This window comes from Mauremys reevesii, linkage group 5 (genome assembly GCF_016161935.1).
Source record: "Mauremys reevesii isolate NIE-2019 linkage group 5, ASM1616193v1, whole genome shotgun sequence".
NCBI classification, from domain to species: domain Eukaryota; kingdom Metazoa; phylum Chordata; order Testudines; family Geoemydidae; genus Mauremys; species Mauremys reevesii.
In genome coordinates this window covers 22,838,517-22,854,903 of record NC_052627.1, presented here as the reverse complement: position 1 = coordinate 22,854,903, position 16,387 = coordinate 22,838,517, and the positions used below count along the sequence as shown (strand labels likewise).

The following is a 16,387-nucleotide window of genomic DNA, read 5'->3' as shown; positions in this document are numbered from 1 at the left end:
CCACTAGGGAGCTCTGCCAGAATAGCTACAGCAGTAGAGCTATGCTAGCAAAATATGTGCAGTGTAATCAAACCCAGAAGCATGCTCTGGTCGTCTGAATCCAAGCTTCAGAGTTTGGGGCAATTAAATTCTTATCACAACCATGGAGGGCGGTGGGAATCTGCCCATGAAGACAAGTGTGAAATGCCATTTCACAGCCATTAGGAAAGGGGAAAGACAAACAAAATTACCACATCACTACCGACAATCATAAGAGAAAAGAATAACCTGACTGGCCACCGCAAAGTGGCTGAAAACACACTCTTTATCACTACATCTTTAACAAATATCCCATCCATCACAATCTTTCCACTGCTAAGAGGACAGCTATACAGTCCCTGAAATCTAACCACCAGATAGGGATCAAAAGTAGCAGACAAAGTCCTCAGCCCTCATTAACCAACAACTCTCCGACACGAGCTAATATAAAGAACTCGAAGAAGACCCCCACCACAATTTACCCAGGAATTCAAGGACATCATCAAATCCTTCCCAAACCACTCCAAGAGAAAAATCTACAAACTCATCCCACAAGAACCCACCCAGGGGCCTTCTAACATGCTTCCTAATATAGACAAACAAGGGAACTGGAGGAATATTGGAACTCATACAAACCATCCTTGAAACACTCACTGCACAAAGGGCCAGCTTTCTGCAGGACACAACTGACTTCTTTCAGAAATTCTGCTATATTAACAAACTCCCTCCAAACACCATCCATGTCCCCATGGATGTCACCTCCCTATACACCAACTTCCCTCACAGTGATGGCATAGCTGCCTGCCTCACCTATTTACAAGACAATGGAGAACCCTCAGATATCCACCTCGAACACATTGCCAAACTCATCCATTTCATTCTCACCGACAGCAGTTTTACATTCAACAACAAACTCTTTGTCCAAACCATGGCAACAGCCATGGGTAGACAGGTGCCAACTTTGTGGGTGCTTCAGGGCTGGAGCATCCATGGAAAAAAATTAGTGGGTGGTTAGCACCCACCAGCAGCCAGCTCCCACCTCAATCCCAGCAGCTCTCATCTGCCGGCAGCCCCGCCGATCAACTCCTCCCCCGCCACGATCAGCTGTTTCATGGTGTTTGGGGAAGGAGATGAAACTGGGTGGGAAGAGGCACGGCAGGGGTGGAGTGGGCTCATGAAGTGGCAGTGCCAGGACTTGGCAGAAGAGGTGGGGTCTGGGGCAGAGCTGGGGTGGGGGTGGAGCGTGAGTTTGAGCACCCTCGGGACCTGGAGGTAGCCAGCGTCTGTGCATGGATACCAGGATGGGCCACCCTGAAGAAGAATTTCTAGACAAATGGACCATGAAATCAATGATACACCTGGGATACACTGATGATATTTTCATCCTCTGGACAGACAGTTTAAACTTCCTCACAGATTTCCACCACAACTTCAACAACCACCACCCATCCATTATACTCTGAAACACGCCCACACTAGCATCAATCAGCTTCAACAATGGAACCCTACAGACAACTATATAAAAGAAACCCATGCATCACCATACCCACTACCATAGATCCACTAACCATACAATATGTTATCTACAGTCAGGCACTCAGATACCACAGAATATGCTTCAAAGAGAAAGTCTGGGATATACACTTCAACACACTCAAAACCACCTTCACCCAACAAGGACACACCATCAGAAAAGTAGATCACATCTTGGAATGGGCCACCCAAATACTCCAAGAGAACCTGGTTCATTACAGAAATAAAACCCCCTCCAATCACACACCCCTAGTTGTCACCTACCACCCCACACTGGAACCCGTATGGGGTATCAAACAACACAGTCCATACCCAATTGGGACCATATCCTGAAATAAATCTTTCCTGAATCCCCTCTTCTGGCCTTCAAACAACCCCCAACCTTTCCACATTCATCATCAGAAGCATGGTCACCACAGATCAGGACACACCAGCTCCAAGTGACACCCGACCTTGCCAGAACAACAGATGCAAAACCTGCAGACATATCTCCTCTGCTATGATCAATACACCTTTCAAAATCCCCAGGTCCTACACATGCCTATGAAAACCTGTGGTGTACCTCATCCAGTGTATTAAGTGCCCCAGTAATAATTACTTTCAAAAGATGAGCCTGGGAGCTTAAATTCATAACTTTGCTAGACACTGAAAATCATGGACTGAACAGAGACACTGGATTTATGGATTGTTACAACAATCTATAACAAACTCCCATCTACTCCCCTCCCACCTCTTTGCTCTCTATGGCTGGAGGGTTGTTAAGAGGTCACTTCACCTTGAACAGTCCCTTGAAATATGTGTTAACTACTTATGCTAAACAATCACTTCCACCTTGTATTTAGCTGTGACACTCTGAGTAAGTTGCCCAGACCTGCAGAAGAGTTCTGTGTAAGCTCAAAAGCTTGTCTCTCTCACCAAATGAAGCTGGTCCAATAAAAAATATTACCTCACTCACCTTGTCTTCTCAATGGATCCATCTGTTTATCAGATACTCTTTAGCCACTTTAGTTTGGTTCATTAGATCAAATCATTTCTGTGTGATCCAAATTATTCCTTGAAAGGAAATATCTACTTGTCTTCTTGGTTTAAACACTGACAACACCAAAGAAACCGTTCTGATGTGGGCAATGTAACATTTCTATATTGAAAAATGTTTCTGTCATCTCCAGAGTGGTTCTATACTGCATACCATATATTATATTGCACATAATGAGAAAATGGGCATTCACACCACAAAATTGATTGATTAGATACATCATCTTAGCAAAAATAATAATAATAAAAGATTAATCTTCAGTAACATATTTTTAAATTAAACCAACTTATTTTTGGTGCTGTCTTGTAACTAAAGAGAGGAAATGGTTTTACTACTCCAATAGATTAATATTTATTCAATTCTTCCACATTACACTGCAGTAAAGCTTAACAGTTCTTTTTAAATTACATCCCCACCACCACAGTATCACAAAAAGTGATGTTTCAAAACAAGAAAACTACCAGTAAAGGTTTTCCAAGAAATAATTGTTTAGAAGACTTAGCTCTCTTGAGCCTAATTCTGTACAAGGTAACTGACTTTTATTATTACAGAAAATATAGTTCATCCTATACAAAATTCTGTGTAAGAAGTCAAAAACCCTAGTGGAGTACCGATTCAAGTAATCATAGAATAATAGAATATCAGAGTAGGAAGGGACCTCAGGAGGTCATCTAGTCCTGCTCAAAGCAGGACCGATCCCCAATTAGAGCATCCCAGCTAGGGCTTTGTCAAGCCTGACCTTAAAAACCTCTAAGGAAGGAGATTCCACCACCTCCCTAAGTAACCCATTCCAGTGCTTCACCACCATCTTAGTGAAAAAGTTTTATCTAATATATAACCTAAACCTTCCCCACTGCAACTTGAGATCATTACTCCTTGTTCTGTCATCTGGTACCACTGAGAACAGTCTAGATCCATCCTCTTTGGAACCCTCTTTCAGGTAGCTGAAAGCAGCTATCAAATCCCCGTGCATTCTTCTCTTCTGCAGACTAAACAATCCCAGTTCCCTCTCCTCATAAGTCATGTGCTCCAGACCCGTAATCGGACTCTTTCCAATTTTTCCACATCCTTCTTGTAGTGTGGGGCCCAAAACTGGACACAGTACTCCAGATGAGGTCTCACCAATGTCAAATAGAGAGGAATGATCACGTCCCTCAATCTGCTGGCAATGCCCCTACTTATACTGCCCAAAATGCTGTTAGCCTTCTTGGCAATAAGGGCACACTGTCAACTCATATCCAGCTTCTCATCCACTGTAACCCCTAGGTCCTTTTCTGCAGAACTACAGCCTAGTCACTCAGTCCCTAGTCTGTAGCACTGCATGGGATTCTTCCGTCTTAAGTGCAGGACTCTGCACTTGTCCTTGTTGAACCTCATCAGATTTCTTTTGGCCCAATCCTCTAATTTGTCTAGGACCCTCTGTATCCTATCCCTACCCTCCAGCATATCTACCACTCCTCCCAGTTTAGTGTCACCTGCAAACTTGCCGAGGGTGTAGTCCATGCCATCCTCCAGATCATTAATGATGATATTGAACAAAACCGGCCCCAGGACCAACCCTGGGGGCACTTCGCTTGACACCGGCTGCCAGCTAGACATGGAGCCATTGATCACTACCCGTTGAGCCCAACGATCTAGCCAGCTTTCTATCCACCTTATAGTCCATTCATCCAGCCCATACTTCTTTAACTTGCCGACAAGAATACTGTGGGAGACAGTATCAAAAGCTTTGCTAAAGTCAAGGAATAACACATCCACTGCTTTACCCTCATCCACAGAGCCAGTTATCTCATCATAGAAGGCAATTCATGACTTGCCCTTGGTGAATCCAGGCTGACTGTTCTTGATCACTTTCCTCTCCTCTAAGAGCATAAGAGCATATTAATGAGCATATTAAGAATGCCCAAATCATCCTTACATTAAGGTCATACATCAAATGAAAGGCATTATTTGCAAATCTATCAGAAATTACCTTCCCAATCACACCTACCATGACCTTCAGCTTCTAATAGTCTAGGAGGCATTCGCATCTGCACTCATAGAAACATTAAGCAAATTATATTACTAGTTGTTCACTTTAAATCGAACGCATATGCTTTAAATAAAATCGCATACAGAATTCTACCTCCTGACAAAGCACCACTATATAATCTTTAGGACAAATTCTGAGTCATTTACTGTTTATGAATGGATTTGCAATCCAAGCAACCTCTAAAGGCAATGCCATTTTACAGCAACAGTTGGCAATTGTGAGATGATAAACATCCAGAGTCTGTCAGTGTTACATGTACATTTACTGCTGCTAGGCATGTAACTAAGGACACAGTACATGCACAACCAACTTCTTAGCTGTCAAACTGGGTATTCTGCACAAGCAACTTCCTAGATTGCACACAGACTTGCATGAAGGTCTCAGTTCAGAGGACTATTTAAGTATGTTCTTAAGTTTAGGCAGGTAAGCAGTCCTACTGACTCCACTGGAACTACACACAAACATCTAACTTTAAGCATGTGAAAGTCACTTGCTGCATCAGAGCCTAAATGCACTGAAGACATTAATCAACTCAAGTAACCAATAAAAACCCTTATGAGGTTATTCAAAGCTCTCATGTTACTGCTACATACAAATTTAACAATGTCATCACAAAAGAGTCCTAAAACTGATATGCCATTTAGTTCCAGACACTTGTTATTCAGGACAACATACTAATTCTCTTTAATTAGTATTAGTTTTAACTAAGGCCCAATTTTGCAACTGTCAAAACAATTTCAGTATTTTAATTCTTGGTAACCATCCTAATAAGTTCTAAAGGAATCTGTTTATTTATGAACTGGTAAATTTTCAGTTAAATGAATCCTTGCCATCTTTATCCTCACTATAGTTTGAAAGTTTAAGGTTATATGTGATCTTCTATTTGTTTACTTTTTTTTAATTGTATCAGTCCAATATTTTTTCCAAAGAAGTCGTCCTTTAAAAAAGGATTGCCTTTGCCCCCAATTAAACAAAGTACTTAAGCACATGCTTAAATACAAGTCACATGAGATTACTCATATGCTTAAAGTTAAGCATATGCTTCAGTACTTTGCCAAATCAAGGCTTTTGTTTCTATATCATGGCACTTTCTCATATATTGGTAACTTGTGAATGGATTTCCTTATTGTTTGTATTTAGCAGCAGAATACTGACCCAGAGCACCTGAGGAACCTTTCTTACCGCACTGTCCATAGGCTCCTAAGACTGTCCATTGGCAATAGCATGAGCTTTCAATTGACAGTATGGTCACAGATGTTTAAAGGAAAGTTATTTTTAAAGCATAATTGAAATATTCCAAGTCTAGCTTTCCCTCCCACACCTTTTGTTAGACACTTGCAGTGAAAGGGAGGATTCCTCATATCACAGTTCTGTCTCTGCATCTTCTTGATTTTGATTTTAAAGGATTAAGACTGACTATCTTCAGCATTTCCTACCCAGATAAAAGATTCTTTAGAATAAGTGTCATCATCCACGTCCATTCAAGAGAGACTGGCTGAACTATCACCATAGCAACACAAAGAGGCCTTGAAAACTTGCACTGAATGTCAATACATCATTTTTAAAAAAAACGTTTTATTACTACGAATTTAAATAATTGATCCATATTATGTTCTAGATCAAATGTGTTTACAAATCTGTGAGGGAGGGAGGACTAAGAGAGGGGTTGGGGACTGCCTACTTTCATTCTGATTAATAACTTTTGCTGAGAAAAAAAATCCTTTGCTGCATTGCACAGTGCGCTGTGGAGAAGGAGGGGAAAGGATTCACAGAAAGTAGCTTCTTATTACTCACTTAACATTGATACCATGCTTCATCAAGGACAGAACATAGGAGAAGTCACAGCCCTTACCCTAAGGAGATGATAACTTACCCCCTCTACCAAATGCATCTGGCACAGGAGCAGAGTAATGTGTATTCATGGCACTCCCCCAGCCTCAAGAGAGCATAGTTAGATGGCCAGAGCATAGTTAAAGCCCTACGCCCCACTCTATAACTGTGATTAGTACCATGTAATAGGGATTGGGGCATATTGTTCTTTTTTTTTCTTCTCAGTGAAGCAGAGGATATCACCTCCAGAACTTTCTGAGCAATGACTCCTTATTGCCAGCAAGAAGCCCCAGGAGTCTGTGCTTAGCTGCTGCCACTCTCTAACCAAAGTTCTTAACAAATGCACTTTTAGTGAGGGCAGGATTTTGCCTACTGCGTGCAAATCAAATATGATCTAATAATTCCCCAGATATGCTTAATGAACAGCTTTCTAATTAAATATTTATGAGCTCCTCCAAAACAAAAATCATTGTGGGGGGAGAGATAAAATTGGTCTTTCCCCCACCCCAGTCCCACTTATGTTGGCTTAGGAGCTCTTCAAAGAATTTGAACTTTCCTGCTACCTCTTCTGGCATGTTCATTTGCTGCTTACAGTAATTAAGATAAACAAATACCATATATTATTTAAAAACCTTAAGCACTTTTGTTCCCAAGACATAACAACAAGGTTAATCAAACATGAGGCAGTTCAAACTAAAGGCCTATTCTTGTTTTGTGTTTCCAGTCTGCATAGATGCTGTGTCCTGAAGATGCTACACACAGCTTGACTATGGGCCATATTTACATGCCAGGTCACATAGTATAAGTATCTGTCAACTAGTAACTGTTAATATTATTAGCCCTTATCATAGTTGAGAACTATGATAGTGACCAAACCAGCAGACAAAGGGGAAGCTATCTGGTTGTCGGATTTCTGGGACAGTATAGCTGGCCTCTCAGTGGTAGCGAGAGTGTGATGTTTGTTAAGGATTTCAGTGTTTTGTTTTCCCCCCCTGAAACAATCAATGTAATAATCAAGTGTATGATTTCATCTGCTGTAGGTCATCCAGTTAGAAGATTCTTTTTTTCTTTTGACTATTGGTGGGGACATGTTTGTTGTGGGTGGTGTTGTCTTTGTTGTGAAAGTATTTTTTGAGATGGTGAAATAATTCTCCTACTTCTCCACATGTTGGTATGATATCAGGTTCTATGGAATGAGGAGAAGTTCAGTTCCTTGGAGAGTACAGATAACTCAGCTCCAGTTATATGGGTAATCTTGATGAGTTGAAGATGTTGGGGGTGTCAGGCAGTGTCCATCTGGTGGGTCCTGGTGTCATGGTTTCACCCAGAGGTAGTGTGGGTTGTGGAGTTGTTTTAGTTGGTTCCACTTTTTGTTTTTGTGTTGGATGGCTATCATGAGGTTGTTTTTGTTTTTGTTTTGTTTTTGGTAATTTTGGGTTTCTTGCATGATTTCCAGGTAAGTTTCCTGATTTTTTAACTTCCAGTGTGTTGGAGTATGTAATTATTTCTTGTTTGAGCTAGTCCCTTCTGGAATATGTGAGGTTCAGGAGGTGGTTCTGCGTATTTGGAGCTGTAGGTTGTGGCCAGAGGGATCTAGATGGTGAGTCCTCTGGGAATGGTATTGTGTTTCTCGTATTTCCTCAGGAAGTAGATGACATGGTTAAGTTTCACCTCCTTTTTCTTCATGTTGTGGAGTTTCCATTTTACATAGCAAAATTCAATATCTTCCACTGTTTGCAGTGTTGTTGCAGCTGTGTAAGTCCCAGGATATTAGAAAGAAAAGGTAGATGAGGTAATATCTTTTATTGGACCAACTTCTGTCAGTGAAAAGACATGCTTTTGAGCTTACACAGCAGTCTTCAGGATCTGTGAAAAGTACTGAGTGTCACAGCTAAACATAAAGTGGAACAGATTGTTTAGGATAAGGAGTTAACACATATTGTAAGAGACAATCAAGGATCACCCACACTTACTTACACAGATCCAGTAACCACTCCGAACACACCAAGAAATCTCTTGTCTACAACCAGGCACTCAGATACCACAGAACATAATCCAAGGAAAAAGTCTGAGATATATACCTTAACATACTTAAAACCACCTTCACCAAACAAAGACACTCCATCTAAGAAGTAGATTGCATTATGAAATGAGCCACCCAAATACCTCAAATAAACCTGCTTTAATACAGAAAAAACAGCAACCTCCAAATGCAAACCCCTAGATGCCACCTAGCACCCACACTAGTATCATTAAACCCCATATTCTTTCCTGAACCCCCCTCTTCCAGCCTTCAAACAGCTCACCAAGCTCATCATTAGAAACAAGGTCCCCACAGATCAGGACATATCAACTGAAAGTGGCACCAGACCCTGCCAGAACAACAGATGCAAAACCTGAAGACATATCTTCACGGTTCAAATGATAAATAACCCCCACAACACACCTTTCAAAATCCATGGGTCCTACACATGCCTATCACAACATGTGGTGCACCTCATTTAGTGTGCTAAATGTCCTAACAACAACTATTTGGGTGAAAGAAGACAATCACTATCCTCTCGAACGAACTCACACAGAAAAATGATGAAAGACAAAAACACTGCATCACGTGTGGGCGAACTCTTTTCACAAAATGATCACTTCATATCTGACCTCTCAGTTCTTGTCCTCAAAGGAAGATTGCACATCGTCTTAAAAACATTGGTCTAGGAGCTTAAATTCATAACTTTGTGAGATACGCCAAATCGTTGACTGAACAGAGACTCTGGATTTGTAGCCCATAACAACAATTCATAACCAGCTAATTCCCTCTTTTGTCCTGTGACAGCAGAGGTGTTAACTGCCCACTTCACCTTGAATGGTCTCTTACAATGTGTGTTAACTCCTTATGCTAAGCAATTTGGTCCACCTTGTATTTAGCTGTGACACTCTGAGTGCCTTTAACCAGACCTGAGGAAGAGCTCTGTGTAAGCTCAAAATCATGTCTCTTTCACCAACAGAAGTTGGTCCAATAAAAGATATTACCTTACCCATCTTGTCTCATTTATATTATTACACATTTTACTTGGTACTTATATATACAGAACATCCATTCCTAGCCTTAAAAACATATAGCATACTTTCCCATTAAGTATGTTCACTTTATGGTCTTTTCAACAGGACCATTTTTATATCCGTGTTTCCATCTCTATCATACCACACTACTGCCTTGTATCATTATTGGGGAGCACACTCTCTTTCAACAGTATTTGGTTATTTATTTCAATTTTATTTACCTCTATACACACCCAAAAACATTTTGAGAAAGATGCTGATGAAGTGGGCATTCACCCACAAAAGCTTATGCTCCAATACATCTGTTAGTCTTTAAGGTGTCACAGGACTCATTGTTGCTTTTTACAGATCCAGACTAACACGGCTACCCCTCTGATACTTGGCACAGAAAGCATATACGCAAGATACAGTTAAATAGATTAACTCCTACATTCTATTCAGCAAACATCACCTATAGTTTAGTAATCCCTGATTTTACAATCTAAACACTTGAACCTCCAAACTGCTCCATATAAATGGAATCATCCATCCATGCAGAGTTGAAATGAAGTCAGCGTGGTTCTGTATGGCACCAGGAGCCTGACAATGCAAAGCCAGTTTGCAGGCTTGGCATCTATGAGGGACACAAACAGAAGACACACTGGGATATCTAGATGCAGGAACACATTATTGGGTTTTGGTTTTTCCCCTAATTCTAAATTCTCTATTAGTGGCCCTCATAGAAAAAGGAAATTTTAAAGGAGATGTTGAATGAAAAGAGGGTCATAGCTTAATGAATGGGGATGGAAATGATGTTTGTGTAGACAATAGCGTGAAAAAAATGTGTGGAGACAGGTGAAAGAAATGAAAGGGGCATTAAGAATGGTGTTCCACAACACTCAGCCATTACGCCTTAATCTTCCCAGTAAACTGTAGCCTTGTATTTTATTTAAAGTGAATTTAGTAATGTTGTATTACACCACCATGGGGTTCGGCTCTGGTGGCTACAGTTTCGAGCTCAACAAAGTGAAAGCCACTCCTGATACCTGCTTCAGATTTAGAGCGTCTAGGAACACACAAAGACCAAGGATAGTGATCACACATACATTCACAAGTACAAGATCTAGGCCATGTCTACACTAGCACTTACTGCAGCAAAACTTTTGCTGCCCAGGGGTGTGAAAAAACACATCCCTGAGCGACATAAGTTTTGCCAGCATAAATGCTCATGCACACAGCGCTGTCGGTGGGAGATGCTCTCCCGCCAACATAGCTACTGCCGCTCATTCAGCTGGTATTATTATGTCAATGGTAGACTCTCTCCCACTGGCATGATGTGGTTACACAAGCACTCTTACAGCAGCAGAGCTGTATCAGTACTGTTGTGCCACTGTACGCTTCTAAATATAGACATGGCTCTAGTCTGTTTTATTAAAGTTACAATTAAGGTTATGATTACCCAAGCATATAAAAATCCTATAAAGACCTATGCACAAGTTACAAATATAGTTATACTGACTTCCTTAACAATATTCTTAGGGTCTGATGGATGCCTTACCAATTAATCATCAGTAGAGGGATGATTCCTACTAGCATTTTCCTGTAAATAATTAATTGTACCTAATTTGAGAGCCCTCCTTTATCTTGTGATTATGACTACACTGACATTCTGTGCATTTGCACAGACGTGTCCATTCACTTTTTCCTCATTTGTATTGTGTCCCCCAAGAATATTGGGGCACTCCATTTTTCATAGGTTGTTTGTGGTTCCTTTTATCCTCATGAGGAGTTATACAGATAGTGCACCCTGAGGTTAGGGCATGTGTTAGAAAAATGTGACTATCGGGTATCTTGTAATAAAAAGTTAATCTTGCCTTTAATTTTTCACAATACCATTCATTGGTAAATCTTTTCTCATAATTTTGTGCCATAATTCTTTGGTCACTTATGTCAAGGATTTCTTAAATCTATGGCCTAGTATTGCTAAGCTGACATTTTACAGGCCTCAGCTTGTAGGCTTTGCGATTCAGCCCTAATTACTTAGATACCTCATACACACTTATGTCTAAATACTAATCAATCTCATACTTCTATAATCCTACAATTTAAATCTATTTAGCATACAATGATTATATATGACATGACATGTTAGTTAATCATATCACACAATAAATGAATAATAAAATTAAGTAATTGGTTCCAAAGTGCTTTGAAAATTTAAAGATAATTTACTGAAATCTTAATCAAAGATGTGCTCAGCAGTTCTGGAGCTGTGTTTCCCTTCTGCCCCCTGTATAGTTTGGGAGATGTACTGTTACAAATATACTAATAAAGTGATAGTATTTGCTTTCGATTCATTTGGATACATTCAAATATGTGTCAGCAGTCACAGTGCAAGAGGTGCACATTTTGAAGTATGCAAATCTCTACAGTATCAGAGGTCAGAGCTTATTACTGAGACCTGTGTGTGCATGAATTTCCAGAGAAATTTATGATTGCCAGGGTGCTTTCAAAAACATCACCAGTGTGTTTTTAAAGGGGAAAAAAAACAGACTTGCTAATGTCAATTAGGTGAAGGAAAAAGTCAACCAGGAAGTATCATTCACTCCTTGAGCACATACGGAAATTGCCTTAGACCAAATCCACAAGAGATTACAAAGGTGAAACTGCAGATCAAATTAGTAGTGGAGAAGGTAGAACAAAGAACACTGCAGGTTTGTCTCTCAGTGGAGAGAAAATACAAATTTACTGTAGTGTTTCAGCCGGAATACTCTAGATCCCAGTCCAAAACTTTGAGTCCTAAAACCTTCTTCGAATACTTTGTATTCAGAGAGGTACAGAAGAATATGATGCAGAATCATGTTCCTAAAATACCATTACACACTATATACAAATATGTTCCAATATTTGACTGAATGTAATAATAGCAAAAGTAATGTCTATGATATAGCTAATCATTTAACTATAGATAGACTCACAACAAATGACTTATCTCAAAAGTGGAATATATATTACAGTTGGATACAGGCCTGAGCCATGGAGTTCAGATCTTGATCTGGATCTGAATTCAAACTGCCTATGTAAGTTAGAAGGAATGGGGATGGACAGACTTCAGATCTGGTGTCGCGGGTCAGATGTGTTACTAGTTGCAATAAAATAGAAAGAGCACAAATATTTCTAAGTTTGATCTTGACTTACCACATTTGAATCTTGGTCGAGGACCTGATTTTTAACTTCTTAACCGTTCAAAGTTTGCGAGTGTTCAGACTAAGCTTTTGTGGAAATAGAACTTCTGATAATAAATATCCAAAATTAAGTTTCCTTACTGCCAGCTGAACTGAAGATAAAGACTTTAATGCAGCCCAAAGATCTATCCTTGAGTAATGATGGTTGATATTATAGAATCCTAAATTATTTTTAAAATTACCTTGTGCATTTTAAAATGTATAGCCTACAATTTTAACTGCAGTGCTTTGTCACTGCACAAAGTATTTTCTTCTTTTCATTAAAAATGTGTCTTTTCCATTCTCCAAGGACTCTATTGTTAAGGAACAACCATCCTGCCTGGTATTTCAAGATAAATGCTGCTACCCATGCTGTGGTTATGATTCTCATCCAAAGCAATGGTGCAAGATATCAAACTACAGTCTGTTTAATTTAATAGGATTTACTTGGAAGCCCACTACTACACTCCTGAAGCTGCCATCAGACCTTACATCAAAGCAGTAAAACCGTCACTGAAAAATACTAAAATATCGAAGTAGAGCAAAGCTTTTAGGAATGAATAGTCTTTATACTATCCATTACTGAATAGAAAGATTATGCAAGTATTAAGAATTATTTATATAGAAATAAAAAACCGTAATAAAACTCTTTAAAAATCTATTTCCTGGGATATGAATGTCCGTTGCCTACCTCACACTGAAGAACCATCTCATTACCGCAACCACTGCAAGGTGTTTACTGTTAAACAAAAGAAACTTACCCAGGCTCAGGCCAATTTCTGCCCTCAGCTATATAATCATAAATCTTGGTGACGTGGAAAGGAACTGCTCATGCATATCTAAGGGCACAATTTGGTTTTGCTGCTTAAATTGCAATGGAAATGAATATTTTAACAATTCACTCACCGTTTGGCCACATCAGGCATTTTTGGCTCTTCTTTTTTCTTTGCTTCCCCAGGTGGTTCTATAGGTGTAAGTACTACGGCAGCACAGGAGACTATGGACTGATATGAATCTTCCCGGCAAACTGTGAAAATAAAATACTTTGAGTATTACAAAGCACACTCAATGTCAATTTAAAATATATATAATTGTCAATTACCGTTCACAATATGATAAAAAAGAAGAAACACCCCAACACTACGTTACATACCTGACTACACACCATCTCAATACAAGGGTTATTGTAATAAGCCTCACCCAGCATAGTCACACTGATGCAACAAGATTACTTTAAGTCAGCGATGGGGTAGCGTTCCAAGAAAAGGGTTATGGCAGGCTGAGAACCTAGAACTAATTGGTATATGGCAGGAATCGGCAACCTTTCAGAAGTGGTGTGCCGAGTCTTCAGTTATTCCCTCTAATTTAAGGTTTCGCTTGCCGGTAATAGATTTTAATGTTTTTAGAAGGTCTGTTTCTACAAGTCTATAATATATAACTAAACTATTGCTGTATGTAAAGTAAATAAGGTTTTTAAAATGTTTAAGAAGCTTCTTTTAAAATTAAATTAAAATGCAGAGCCCCCCAGACTGGTGGCCAGGACAGGGGCAGTGTGAGTGCCACTGAAAATCAGCTTGCGTGTTGCCTTTGGCACACGTGCCATAGGTTGCCTACCCCTGGTATATGGGCTTGATCCAGCACCCATTAAGACTTTCCATTGAATGCAGTAGGTTTTGGATCCGGCCCACCAATACATCCTCGTGGGCTACCTAATTTATCTTCATTGCTTAACTTCTCAGGAGTAATGGAGCAAAATTCTTGTGACCAATTTGCACGGAAACAGGCCACTGAGAATATATTTATGAGTCTATTGGTGGAATATGCCAATATTTTATTGTCTGTGAAAAGTTCTCTGACATTTTGCTACCTGTTTATCAAGGAGTCTCTCTTTGTTTTGGCAGTCTCATCATCTAGGGATTCCCACAGATCATTTTCTATATTGTTATTCAACATCAACTGTCTACTCTTGCTTTACAATATCCTCATGCAAAATCCAAGATTGTTGTAAAATTCAGCATGTATTTAATCAAGTAACACATATAGTCAATATTAAAAAGATTTATAAAGCATTGTAAGTGTGTTCGAAATAGAATAAATTCTTCATTTTAATGAATACATTTGCAATTAAACATGGGCTGGCCTCCACCTGAGTATGACCAAGTGGTCAAAGGTCATTCTGCCTCTGTTTCCCCCCTCTTCAGGGCCCTTTAAGAACTGATTGTCCACACATAGTTCAAACAAGCTCTCTCCTGGGGTCTACTTTATTGAGTCCTCTGGTCCTCTAGGCCTTAAGGCGAGTTCACTGTCTGCCTGCTGATTAACAAAGCACAAGCTCGTGCAGCCTTTGGCCCAGCTGGCCGTCACAAGTCTCTTCCCTGCTTGGAAAGCGTCTTCCTGAGGCCTCCCTGCCTGAAGAGCCTTCTCCCACTCTCTCCTGCCTCTTCAGCTTTTTCCCTGCTGATTCAGGACGTGTAGAAGCCTTCTTGCTCCCTGCTGTATCTACAGCCATAGCTGCAATCTCCTTGTCTTCCCCCGTCTATTGCAACTTCCTGCATTGTTTTTTTACATGCGGATCACTTGATGGAACCCAGATGTGTCTCATCCTGTAACCAGGGCTGGCTTATCCCATGCCTATGAGCATCCATCCCTTTGTGGTGTAATGAGTGAAAAGCTTTGTTCTCTCATTCTCTGCCTTTTATAATCTTCCCCAGCTCCAGTGGCTAGATTGTAACCACAAAATCCAGCCCAATTAAGGGACAGTGGATAGTGAATAACTGTGCTGGCCCAGGAGCAGGACAGGGACCTAACTGTGATTCTGAGAATAACAATTCAGATGTCTTATTCCATGGTGGAAGTATGCTGCATCAGCCCCTTTCCTGCCACAGATGACTGCTGCCTCCACCATGGCTCCACTCTGCTGGGTGCTACGTGATGGGATGGGACAGGAGTGCATGGTGCAGAGTCTTGGTTCCACCTTTTCATCTGTGCAAGAAGAGGAATAGCAGCTCTCCCCCATGCAGATGGTCTGGCAATGTGGGTAAACCACACAGAGGAATAAGGGGGATATTTACTGTCTTGTGCAGGCATGCAGCAGAGCTCATGACTTTCCTGAGTGATTAAGCTGAACAGTACAGATGGCCCAAGCATGGGCAGAAATCCAGGAGGTGTTGACAGGAAGAGAAGCTGTCCATTAATCCTTAGTGGAAATCAGGTAACTATTTCTGAATACACTTGACATCTTCCAGGATTTTTTATCCTTATATAATAAAATATTTGTGTCCCTTCTTGAGTCTGTCTAAATCACTGGAAACATAAAATGAACTAGTTTATAAAATGTCACTTCCGTCTCTTCCTTAAAAGTGATGTCTATAACCTAGTCACTGTCCTATATATTGACCAACAAAGGAAGGCTGACTCCAAAGACAAGTTGCAGCCTATGCTTCTCTATATACTTTATTTTACATCTGGGCTATAAACTGCAGCTACATACGCATAAACAAAGAGGCAAATATTGTGTGTGCACCTGTGCACTGCCAAATGCCCTCTCCAATACACATGCAAAAATAGGACAGTACTGGACCAAGAAACCCTCTTTTGCTCTTATTTTATAACAGTAGAATGGGTGCCCTTCCAACAGCTATAGTTTCATACTGTCATCTTGCAACTTGCAGAGTGAAC

General features: G+C 40.3%; 1 protein-coding gene across 23 annotated transcripts in view; it reads right to left on the bottom strand.

The window, feature by feature from the left end:
* The window catches only part of CCSER1 (coiled-coil serine rich protein 1), a 1,061,579-nt gene that overhangs the window by 784,628 nt on the left and 260,564 nt on the right, over positions 1-16,387 (bottom strand). For all 23 annotated transcript variants that reach the window (XR_005599010.1, XR_005599009.1, XM_039539953.1 and 20 more), the window contains exon 5: positions 13,616-13,736. Coding sequence is in view for 21 of the 23 variants with exons in the window: in XM_039539953.1 (XP_039395887.1) it covers positions 13,616-13,736 (121 nt within the window). In the remaining 2 variants the exon portion in view is untranslated. The remainder of the gene's footprint in view (positions 1-13,615; positions 13,737-16,387) is intronic.